The following is a 13,115-nucleotide window of genomic DNA, read 5'->3' on the forward strand; positions in this document are numbered from 1 at the left end:
GCTTCGGCTCCATGACACTCGGTAGATTTCTCCTATAGATCCGAGTCTGCATGCTGCTATTCCAAGGATTTTTACCTGGATGGGTAGAGATCACTGTTCCTCACATACAAATAATCTCCTCACATACAAATAATCTGCTCGCTTCTACCTAAATCCACTTGCCCCTTATTGATCCTCCCTGAAGGGGACAAAAGTGAATCTCCAACTGAAGGAAATCAAGTACCCAATCACCTTTATGTTCCAATGCTCACTGGCAGGTTTATGTTCCCTCTCTCTGCCTTCATTTCCTCCTTTGCATGACAGGAGTAACAACATCCACCTGATAGAACTGTTGTGTAGGTTAAAAGGGAAGGCACTCCCTAAATTTTCCCTCCCCCACCTTCTTGGGCACTGAAGTCACTCGGATCAAATACTCATCCCAATAACCCATCCACTCTTATCATTCACTTTCTGTGACCACAGCCTGGTAATCTACTAATTTAAGATGCTGATATAAAACTGTATATAGCTCTTTCTCCCATTCACTTACATAAGATATTGTATATAAAACAAAACAATAAACATTTCTTTATTGGCCTAAATACACAGAATCTTAAACATTTGTAAATTTTCATAAACTTGTTCTAAATAGATTTTAAAATTAAAAATATAGAAGTTTTGCACCATTGTGTAAGAGGATAGATGATTTTATTAAGATAGACATCAAAACAATGTAGCATGCACTAAACAGTTTATGATTAAGTATATCTATTTATACTACAGGATTTCCATACACTGTCAACCATACCTTAGAGTATTGTGGTTTCCCATTTTCATAGTGAATCTCCACATAATCAGAAGACAGCAAATCACTACAAAGGAAAGAAAATGGAGTGATTTCTGCATCTAAGATAGTTGGAGGTTTAACAATAATCAGCTCAGTAGATGAATGTGAGAGGCATATGCACCACAAATAGCTACAGTCCAAAGTGAAAAGCAGTTTCATCAAGTTTCAGATGTTATCCAGCAGGAACTCATTCCTCAGTCTGTTCAAAAACACAAGACATAGACAATTGAAGGGTGAACATCTTTTATGCCCACTATTCACCACTTAATGGACATGTTGATTAACATAGAACAAACAAAAAAGGCAGGTTAGCAGGAGGAGATAGGCCCTATAAAATCCCACTACAATAATCTAAATAATTAGAATCTCATAAGACACAATCACCAAGAAAGAGTACAGAATAAAGGCCAACTCCCTAACACAACTATTCATCTCCACTGTTGTAGCACAAACCAGCCACAGGCAACATAGAAACACAAGCTATGTTCCAATAAGATTTCATTTATGGCCACTGAAATTTGAACTTCACATAATTTCACACATCATGAAAGGGTATTCTTTGTTTTTGTTCAGCTAGTTAAAAATGTAAAAAACAGCATTCTTAGCTCAAGGACTATACAAAAACAGGTATGGCTGGACTTGGCCCAAGGACAAGTAGTTGGGCCAATTTGCCAACTACTAAAATAAAATTTTAGAATAAATAAAATTTTAATAAAAAATAAAATTTTAATAAAAAATAAAAATTTTAATAAAAAATAAAAATTTTTTTAATAAAAGTTAAGTGTGTAGATTTTGGTGTCAGACAAAGTGGGATTCAGAGCCTAGCCAGCCCCTTAACAGCAGTGTGACCATGGATAGGTTACTTGACTCGGCCTTTATGTGAGTCAAATGGAAACAAGAAAGAGTGTGAAGATTAAATGAAAACACATGCACAGTGCTTAGCCCAGAACTCAGCACAGAGCACATGCACAGTGATGGTGTGGAAGCTGTCACTCTCGATTTTAACCCAACTTCTTCACATACATTCCCCCCTGTAGAACGTGGGGCACACAAAATATGGGCATCTAAAAGAACACAGGGCTGTTTTAGGGTACTTGGATCCTTATTTAAACTCTGCTCCTAAAAATAACAAGTGGTAACTCACATTTACTATGTCCTAGGCACTGTTCTAAGGACTGTAAGGGTATTAACTCATGTAATCAGGAGGGTAACTGAAGGACAACAGAAGGTTCTAGTACAAGCCAGATGTGCACCCTAATTGTAGGCTCTATTTCCTCTTCTGCAAGAGGAAGGGCTGGAGCAGACGATCCCTTCTTGCTCTGACCGTCTGTTTTCTATAATTCTACCTAACTGTAGGTTTTCTTATTAGGAACTCTTGACACTACTTCTTTAACCAACATCTCAGAGGACTCAACGATTCTGCATCATTTTGAGAGCTGCACTCGATATAGTTCTAAAATGAGCCGATGAGGAGGGCAGGAGGAGGCCCAGAGCCAGGCAGCAGAGAACCTGGGAGTGGCACCTGCAAGGGCCTGATTCCCTGGGTGAGCTGAAGGCCAACATTTGCACCAGAGAAACAAAGCACATGCCTGTGCCTTGGACAGGTGTTTGTAATGACGTTAATCACCAAATGTGCATCTACCGATGATTCTATATTCAAAACTAAATTATGGTACATACTCATTCCCTGTTGAAGAATGTGAATAAGAGCAAAAAATAACAACAATTCTTAACTCTATATCCTTGGGACTATCTGACAAGGTGCAGAAACTTCCTTCATACCTAGTTAATGAAGTCAGCGACCGGCACTGTGAATACACACAAACGGGGCCACTGACAGTACCATTTCTCCGAGGAACACTTCTGTGACACCAAGAGACAGAGAGTCTTCACTAACTGCATGCTAATTACCTCTCTCTACAGGTAATTCATTACTTTCAAAATTCTCCACCACACAATCACTGGAGCATGTCTAAGAGTTGCAAATATAAAGTTATTTTAGTCTACTACTTTTGCTTGTAATTACAAAGGCAGATAGTTTTCTAACCATTAATTGCCAGATCTGATAAAGGTCACTTTAATTATCCTACTTCTCCTTTCTGAAGAGCCTCTCCCCACACCCCCAATTTACATAGCTGTTTCTAAAACCCACGGCATTTGGGAATACTGAGGAAGAAAAACAGTTCCTTCCCTAGGAGCCTGTGACAGACACGGAGCAACGTAAAATCACACCATATTCTCTGCATCATCACATCCCCCGACCGCCTGTAAAGAGCACACATCCCCACCGGTGCCATCCTTTCCTCCTGGCTGACCACGGCAACCCCTCCTTTAAAATTGCTTCTGTCACTCGTATCAAGCACTCACACGATGCCCAGTGCACAGTAAGCCCAGCCAACGTGTGCTGTGTGAGCAAACATCCAGCAGCATCTACGAGATGCCAGGCCCCCACCATGAAGGGTGAATGGCTTCTAGTGTTTTGGAAAATAACTCGAATCCCTTACTTTAAAGAAAGAATCATAGGCTCCTTCTACGGAACCTCGTTGTGAAAGGCTGTAAGTGGCATAACCAAACATGATGTTCAGAATGAGACAGCATAAGTAACAGGGCCTGGGGTTACAAAGAAGACTGCTAGGAAAGCCATACCCTGGACCACAAGGAATCATCTGTTCTACATAAATGAGAGATCATTTACTTCCCTATAAAAGATAGTCCAACTACCAGTCCCCAGAACTTCCAGTTCTGAAATGAACTGTTGAGCCCTCAGGCTGTATCTGTGATTTGGACTCAGCGGATTGCTGGAAGCAGCACATGTCGTTCTGAAGGGACCTAGAGGCCAACAGTGCATTCCTTCACCAGCAGAGCTAGGGAAAAATCTAGAATGGTAGCAAGCACCAAGGCTTAACAACTGGGTGACCATATAATTTATCATCCAAATCAGGCCATTTATGGGAGACAAAAGAGACCCATTAATGATTATGCCAGAATAATAGACATCAATTAGGAAGGACTGTCCTGGGGAAAGTAGGACACGTGTTCACCCTACTATAAAGCTCAAATTTAAGGTACTCACCACATCAAGTTCTACAGGGAAGATCAGGCTAGTCCATGGGTAAAGAAGACCCCAGAGCTGAGATGCCACTAAATAAGTAGTTTGTGAGTATGTCTCCTTTACCAGCTGTTTTTGGGTTCTGTGGTTGCTTAAATGGCCTCTGTTTTAAGACAACCGTGACCGGGCACCTTAAGTTCCCTCTCTCAGTGTATAATATCAAGACGTAGACACTGGGAGAGGAGTCAACAGCCCAAGACTGAAAGCTAGGAAGCTGTGAGTTCATGATCACTCTAATACCCTGGTCTTCTCAGGTCTAGACCAGCCATTCTCCTTGCCACACAATGCCTTTGTTCTTAAGTAAACAGTGCCACAAATATCCTAATTCAATTCTCAGTGGTTAAACATAGAAATCAGTTTTCATAGGTATTCAAACTGGAACTGGAACAGAAGTCAATATCTATGTGAACAAAGAGTGAAAATTATGTGTAGAGAGAAAGGAGGGCGACTAGTATCCATTTTCATAATTCACACATGTGATTATCCTTTGACAGTGTTTAACTTCTCAATATTGGGAACCCTGACTGTTTCGAATGGTCCTGAACAGATTCACCCAGGAAGTCCCCCGCCTCCCTCCCCACCAGGTCTCACATTCATCCATGTAATAACAACAAGGCCGGCCACTGTGGAAACGCTCCACTTCGTGGAGCACCCAGAGTAACAGCGTTGTACATCGCAGCACGTACCCACTCTCTCTTTACACTCTAAGCTCCTCTTTTTTTCCTTTTATTAACACACATATTTTACTTTATTAAATGCTGCAAGTTGTAATAAAGAGAGACACAGAATTTAAACTCAGTACATTCGCACACGCAGAAGAAGCCTGTAACCTTACAATAGTCCTTCTGCCCTTACATTGCTTTCCTTTTGAAAATGATAGACCTAAAAAGGAAAATGACATTCAATCACCACTTGTCTCAAGTTTTAAGAAAAAGTTAGACTCATCCCACCTAAAAACATTTTTATACGAAACACTGTTTTGACTCAAAAATATATACTCCTTTGGATGTCAACACTTCAGTGAGAATTTAAGCTGTGTTAAAATCCTGTAGACATGGAGAGGCTGAGATTTAAGAGTATAGAAACAGTATGTTCAGTGGGTACAAGCGATTATAGGTTGAACTGAGGCTTTGTCTTAGATCAAGCAAACGTGGCGTGCTAGGCAAGGGCTGGGGAGTGTGGGCGAATGTCCCAGAAGGTGGGGAACACTCCTAGCATGAGCAGGATGTGGGGTGGAAGCTTCTTTAAGGGTCACAATGGGCATTTCATGAGTTCCTAAACCACCTAAGAAGTTGCAGCAGAAATTTCAATGTGTAGACACTCCTGCATCTCATAGGTGGTGGCCCCATGCCCCATAATACAGTTAAGAACGCTGCAGTATAGTCAGAACAGGAAAGATAGGCAGGCTGCAAATGAACAGATAGGGAAGTAGAGAAAGGCAAAGTTAGGAGAGAAATAAGAGATAAACTTAAGGTGATATAAAAGCTGAGTGTCCACACATGAGCAAGCTTCATTAGCCAATAAGAAGAGCTGGTTAGGAGTTCCTTTCTGATACAGAGAACAGACTGACAGCTGTCAGAGGGAATGGGCTGGGGGGCTGGGTGAAAAGAGTGAAGAGATTAAGAAAAAAAATACTTAGACAAACAACAGTATGGTGATTACCAGAGGGAAAGAAGGTTGGGAGAGGTAGGAGATGGTAAAGGGGGATATGTGATGAGAGAGAGAAACTTGACTTGGGGTGATGAACCCACAATACAATATACAGATGATGTGTTATACAGTTGCATACCTGAAACCTATATGAATTTATTAATAAATAAACAAACACAAATAAATGTGAACTCCTTCCAGAGAAAATGGCATCAATAGAAACATCTTTAATTAAATAAAACTGAAAGATGTCTAATTTCTCCTCTCCAACTTTTTTTAAAGATTTTATTTATTTATCTTTAGAGAGGAAGGGAAGGAGAGAAGGAGAGAAATATCAATGTATGGTTGCCTCTCATGAGTCCGCTGCTGGGAACTGGCCTGCAACCCAGGCATGTGCCCTGACTGGGAATCGATCCGCGATCATGTGGTTTGCAGGCCCGCGCTCAATCCACTGAGGTACACCAGCCAGGGCTCTCCTCTCCAACTTTTAAACCTGACCATATGCAGTGACTAAAAACAATCCGAGAGTGGCTGCCAGTACCTCTACAAGCACACCAGTCATTCTGAAACTCCTGTGACAGAATTGTAGTTACTCTCACATTTGTGGTTTTACCTCCGTATGTCATGAAACAAAAGAAAAAAAATTTGGACACAAAGAAAACTGGCGTCCAAATAAAGATGGTACATCTTTTCAATGCAGTCACAATAAAATGCTCTGATGCATAATTTTCAAATAATGAATATCATAGTTTGTCAAATACTGCTAATCCAGGTTATTTTCTGATCTGCGCAACATTTATTTATACAATTATTAAACCAGGCACAACACATACTAAAACTGTAGGGAATGGACACGTCTGCTTTTGTACACAACCTTGCCCCCTGGTAACTGTGTACGAAAGCAACGACTCTCCTCCAAATCCAATTCTTGCTACATCCCAGAACAAGAACTCCCAACCTCTTTCATTTTTAGCATGTATAGAAAAACTGCACATTTTTGTACAGTATCTGTTCTTCCAAGGTATGCATGAAATGGTGAAAAGAACACAAAAGAAATCAATGGGGAAATTCTCAAAAACAATAGAGTTAAGGAAGGTGGCCCGTTATAAGATAAATAGGCAAAAATAAAATACATTTCTACATGCATTAGCGAAACAGCCTTGCAGTTCGCTGGAAGAAAGTCTCTGCTAACAACGACAACAATGGCAACAAATTTTATATATTTATTATGTATGTGAATACTTATACATGCACATACGTATGTATAGATATGCATATATTCTATAATTTTAATGTAATCCCAAACAAAATCTCAGAAAGTTTTTAACTGGACAAAATTATTCTAAATTTCATGTTAAACAGTAAATGTTTATCACTACCCAAACATTTCTTTAAAAAGATAAATAATAATAGGACCCTATATGTTACTATAGTAACGACACTACAGAGAGCCCTGACCTGTGAGACAGACACCCCAAAGGGCAAAAGAGAAAGTTGAGAAGAGATTCAAGTTCACATCGAAATGTAAAATGTGAAAATAATGGCGCTTTAAATTGGTAGAGAAGAAAATACCACAATTTTTGGACCATAAGACACACCTAGGTTTTAAAGAAGAAAAATAGGGGAAAATTTTTGAAGCAAAAAATGTGGTAAAATATTTAGTAACATAAATAACATAATAGTTCACCAATGTAAATGTAAACAGAACTCAACAGCCACTATTCCTCCCAAATTGTGGAGGGGGCATCTTATAGTCTGAAAAATGAGGTAAATAAATAATAAATATGTTTGGAACAAGTGATTAACATTTTGGGAAAATTAGGTCCCTACATCAAATCTTATACCAAAGTAATAATATACTCATTAAAGATAGGTAGGTTTAAAAAATAAAGCTATAAATTTACTATAAAAATATAGCTGACTGTTAAGGAGACACTGTTTTAAGCATTACATTAAATCCAGAAATCATTTTTTAAAAGATGACTTTAAAATTTTTTTTAATTTTCATAAGTTATAAAGATACCACAAAATTTCAAGGCAAACTGAGACAGAACATTTCCAAAATATATGAACAAAGGGTTGGTATCTTTCACATAAGGAGCCAAAAACACACAAAAACAAATAGCCAACAGAAAGCGGGCAAAAGACATGGGCAGGCAATTCACAAAATATAATGTGCAAAATGCTATTCACCAAAAAAAGAAATACTAAAAGTAATCAATCATATACAAATCTACAGTTGTATTAGCAGTAAAAGACCTGCACATTCAAATAGCCACGAGGGACCACTTTCCCCCATCACTTCAAAGAATAAAAATGAATGATAGTAGCCTGAGCTGGCAAGAATGGAGGAAAACTGGCACTGTGCACATTACTATTGGGAACATGAGTTAATATGTCTTTGTAGAGGGCAATTTAGCAATAGCCATCAAAAACCCTGAAAGCATGTTCACCCATTAAATATGTAAGTTTTTATAATCTTATAAGTACTACTTATAAAGGTTTCCTGAGGAAATAATTAGACAAGAGTAAATACATGCACATATATGGCTATTCTCTATAAATGATACAGTAGGTTTCGTGAGTAGGTTTATCTATTTTTACAGACACTTAGAAAGATGGGAAAGAAGTTCACAACATCATTCAATGAGAAAATTAAGAAAATGTTATGATAATATTAACTTTTTAAAAATATGCTTATATGTTTATATTCACACATGGAAAAACATCTGTAGAGATATACACCCTATATAATAGTGGGCTATTGCTTCCTGTAAAACTTCCAATGGTTTTTACTTTTTTGTTTGTCCGTAATTACTAAAATGTTTACAATGAACATATAGCACCTTATTGTATAATACAAGGTATGTTTTTTAAAGGAAGAGAAACATAGCTCCTTTAGGAAGGGAATGGATTCATGATTAATTTCGGGCCCAGGAAAGAAAAGGAGCCACAGATATTGACAACCCCACCACCAACCACACAGGGAGTAGTGGCCGCCCAGCTGCCTCTCCCTGCAACTCAATGTGACCGACGTTCCCTGAATACCCCCCAAAAAGGTTGGGGTGAGGACAGAAAGGGAAATAGAAAAAGAGTCCTTAGCCCCAAGGTGATTATAATCTCACAATTAAAATAAAACAAGGCCAAGTGCTGGAAGCAACCCAACTGCCCATCAGTAAATGAATGCATCAAAGAACTATGGTACATTTACACAATGGAATACTATGCAGCAGAGAGAAAGGAGCTCCTACCATTCATGACAGCATGGGTAGATCTGGAGAGCATTTTGCTAAGTGAAGTAAGCCAGGTGGTGAAAGACAAATACCATATGATCTCACCCATAAGTGGAACCTAATCAACAGAACAAACAAGCAAGCAAAATACAACGAGCAACACTGAAATAATGAACGAACTGACAGTAAACAGAGGGGAGGTGGGATGGGATGATGGAGGGAAAAGGGGGAACAGTTTTCAGGAACAACTATAAAGGACACATGGACAAAACCAAAGGACACATGGACAAAGCCAAGGGGGAGGGTAGAAGCACTCTGGAAGGAAAATGGAGACAACTGTACTTGAACAACAATATTAAAAATGTAGGAAAAAAAAGACAAGGCAGCATATACCCTACTATCATAACAAAGCATCAAGCTGTTCCAAAGGAGAAGTTGATTTCCACTAAGGTGATTAGGAACTTTTCAAAAAGAAAAGTAGGACCAGGGCAAATTCATGACAAAATATGGACCAGAAAACACAGACAGGAAAGAGCAGGCCACACAGACAGGGACCTGGGTGTGCAAACACACAAGACAGGAAAAGATGGAGCCATATTCAAGGCACAACTACCGTCCAGTTAGACCAGAGCATGAGTCGCAGGGGTGATGGTGTTAAAGAGGCACATTTTGGACCAGTCCATACACAAGTTTAAGCAAGGAGTGGGAACTTTGAAAGTAAAGTGCCCTCTAGGACCAGGGCTCAGAACGTGGAAGGCCAAACACAGCTCTCCTCTTTATAAGGGCTGAGAGCATATACTGCATTTCTGTCCTCAGAAACCACAGAGACTTTAGGGCCTGGGAACGGCTGAACACAGACAAGGTTCCTTTAGTGGGGCTATTAGAGCCATCTGCAAAATAATTAATGCTAGCAGCAGGAGAGAATGGCAAAAGACCAAAGGCACTAAGAAAAGGCCTCTGCACATGTAAAAACCTGTAGCTTTAACCTTCCTTCACTCATTCTATTAATGGCCAAAGACTGAATGAGAGAAAAAAATGAAGCCGATGAAAGTCAAAGAAAAGATTAGAGATTGCTTAGTTTTGACTTCAATACTTCCATTTCTTTAAATGTGTTTGTTGTAGAGATATTTGTCCTAAAATTTGTTATGCAAATGTTAGTATGCACTTTGCAACTGTATGGTGTTTTAATAAAGAGCAAGACCTTTATAAAGCAACCACAACTGTGTGTGTGTGCTCTTTCCCTCCTTTTGGCTGTGCTGAAGTATCTAACCCCTTCTTTCTCCTGTGCTGCTACAGTCTGAGCGTGCGTGACATCTGCTGGCTGACCTGAGAGTCGAATCTTCTGCAGAGCAAGTCCTACGAGAAAGACAACAGACAAGCCTGCACAGCCCCATAAAAGAAGAAGCATTGAAGTTGTCACCCCAGAGTTCTCTGTACTAAGCAAAACAACATTCTGCATTTATGGTATCCTTCATTCATATAACAGAGGGACTTTTAGAGATGATAACTATAGTCCTTCCTCAATGTTAGATGTTTAAGAAATTACCCCAATGTAGCAATTGGAAACATGGTACTGTGGTAATATCAAACCAATATGGCAGCTAAGAGCACAACATACCAAAAAATAGAAGGGAAGGAGGAAGAAAAAGAAGAATTTTTAAATGAATTCTTCAAGCAAGAACGAAATGATTATAATACAAAAATGGCACCTATTTTTAATTACCTTTTAGAAAAATGACCTTCAAATTTTTCTCAAGTTCTGAGCACATTTCAGAGCATCAGAAAGTTATTCACTGAGCCTTTGATTTTCTGATCAAAAGTAAAAATTTGCCTAATGGCCAACTAACTTCTCAACTGAAGAGAAACTTTCATTTTTCCAAATTACGTACTAGTTCAAAATAATAACAAGATAATAGACTTCTGAATATTATAGAATTTATTGGAAAAACTACCATTCACTTGTAGCTTCTCTCAAAGGGGAATTTCTTCCAACTCATGTGCCCTTTTCAGACTCAATGTAATTTATCAGAGTGCTAACTGATAAACTTTTTGTTTTGCTCACTGTTACAGCCTCAGTCATGGAAGAATACCTGGACTAAACAGGCACCCAGAGCTATCTGTTTGTTCAATAAATTAACATAAATTAATAAATAAATAGGCAAACGGGAATCAAGAGATTCATTTCCTAGCCTGACTCTGACACATCATCTCTGAGATCTTGGAGAAGTCCTCAGTACTGTGGAGCAAGATTTCTTCCTTACAGAAATAAGAATGTTGAATTATAGGATCTCTGAAGAAACTTCCAACTCTAAAATAGTGAATGTGCATATGACTGCCCTCGTCTCCTACCCTAAAAACACATCTGTGGTAAGGTGGAACTTGGGGTCTGTTACTGCACACACCTTATCCTTTGGTGCGTGCTTTGTCAAAGAATTAACTGTCCCTACACCAGGCCAGGGCCCTGGGCTTTCCAGAATGGTGCTGAAAGAACAGTTCCATCTGCACTCCTTGGATACTGTAAAGAGCTATTTATCATTTTTTTTCTAATTCTACACGTTTCTCTGTACCTCAACCTCAAAAGCTAACACCTCAAGTTTCTAAGGTGTTAAGTAAAGTAAGGTGTAAACTCTTTCTACACATGAGATTAAAAATGAATAAAAATCTTTGTCATAAGTATTCCAAGTCATGAAATCCAAAGACCTACAGCCAAGACTGCTCTATCCAGCAAAGCTTTCATTTAGAATGGAAGGACAGATAAAGTGTTTCTCAGATAAGATCAAATACAAGGAGTTCATCATCACCAGGCCCTTATTATATGAAATGTTAAAGGGACTTATCTAAGAAAAAGAAGATTAAAAAATATGAACAGTGAAAGGACAGCAAACTCACAGTTATTAACAACCACACCTAAAACAAAAGCAAACCAAGAGGACAGCTAGATCAGGAGTGGAACCATAGAAATGAAGATCACATGGAGGGTTAGCAACAGGGGAGTGGGGGGAGGAGAGAGGGGAGAAGGTACAGAAAATAAATAGCATAGACAGTAGGTAAAAAATAGGAGGGAGGGCAAGAATAGTAGGGGAAATATAGAATCTAAAGAACTTGTGACTCGTAGTCATAAACTAAAGGGAGGGAAGGGTGGGGGAGGGGGTGTGCAGGGTAGAGGGGAATGAAGGGGGGAATAGAACAACTGTAATGGTATAATCGATAAAATATATTTTTTAAAAAAGAAAGAAACTAATCTGAGCGCTAATGATCCAGGTCTGCTAAAGCCACCTTTGTGCCAACACTAACCCATTTAAGTGGTGTATTGAAAATCAGACAACACAAGTACAAAACTGCTAGATTGTAACTAAAAATATATACAGAACTTAAAGTCACAGTAACATGCTTTTTCATAGATACTGGAAACCAAGGTTAACAGACAAAACTAAGTACTTATGATAAGTAATGTATGATAAGCAAATTTCATGAAATTTGATGTCACTTTGAAAAACGTATAAAGTACTAATTATAGGTGGTCAATTTAATCTATTCTAGTCTAAGGATACAATCTGTACATTTTCTGTTAATACAACAACTGAATTTTCATCTTTCAAAAGCTGATCAGATCATTAAGTTTTTGCACTTGATTTCTTTTTTTTCTTGATTTCTAAATATATCTCAAAAGTCAGTTAAAGTAATTTATAGGCAGCTACCTTCCTTCTTTTTTTAACATATATAATGTGTCAGTAATAAAATCAAATCAGTGGCAGCCAAAAAAGAGAAGAAAAACAGATCTATAAATCCAAGTTTTAAGACAATTTCTATAATGGGTTTCTCCTCCAGCCACACCACTTTCATTTAATTGTCTTAAAATTTTAAGTCCATATAAACAATCTTACCCATTTACCACTAAAATGCCTCTCAATGTTTGAACCAAAAGCAAAACTTTTCTAAGATTCTAGAAGCAGCCAAATCCCAGGGAGACTGACACAGAAAAAAGGAGAAATTACTCTATTTAGGTCCTTTCAGACAAACTATTTTTAGTTTAATCTTTAAACCAGACATTTTTGGAACCCTGGTGAAAAGTCTTAACAACTATATGTGATCCATTCTGGCAAATTCACTGAGTATTGATAGTAAAGTGGGTAGGATTGGAGATGATGGGGAAGGAGAATGACCCTTCATATGTGAATTCATTCATATCCAAGAAAGTCATACATACCAAGGTTGGTAACTTGCAACAAGGGTAGAAAATGGAGTGGACTATTTTCAGAGAAGAAGCCAGACCCTAGTAGTCTGGTAGAGTCAAAAC

General features: G+C 38.5%; 1 protein-coding gene across 3 annotated transcripts in view; it reads right to left on the reverse strand.

Moving 5' to 3' along the window:
• ADAM23 (ADAM metallopeptidase domain 23) overlaps positions 1-13,115 on the reverse strand; it is a 147,976-nt gene that overhangs the window by 71,457 nt on the left and 63,404 nt on the right. For all 3 annotated transcript variants that reach the window (XM_037043500.1, XM_037043501.1, XM_037043502.1), the window contains exon 4: positions 788-851. In XM_037043500.1, the coding sequence (XP_036899395.1) occupies positions 788-851 (64 nt within the window). The remainder of the gene's footprint in view (positions 1-787; positions 852-13,115) is intronic.

Source organism: Sturnira hondurensis, unplaced genomic scaffold (assembly GCF_014824575.4).
Source record: "Sturnira hondurensis isolate 20B ecotype Veracruz unplaced genomic scaffold, ASM1482457v3 Scaffold0004136, whole genome shotgun sequence".
Lineage (NCBI taxonomy): Eukaryota > Metazoa > Chordata > Mammalia > Chiroptera > Phyllostomidae > Sturnira > Sturnira hondurensis.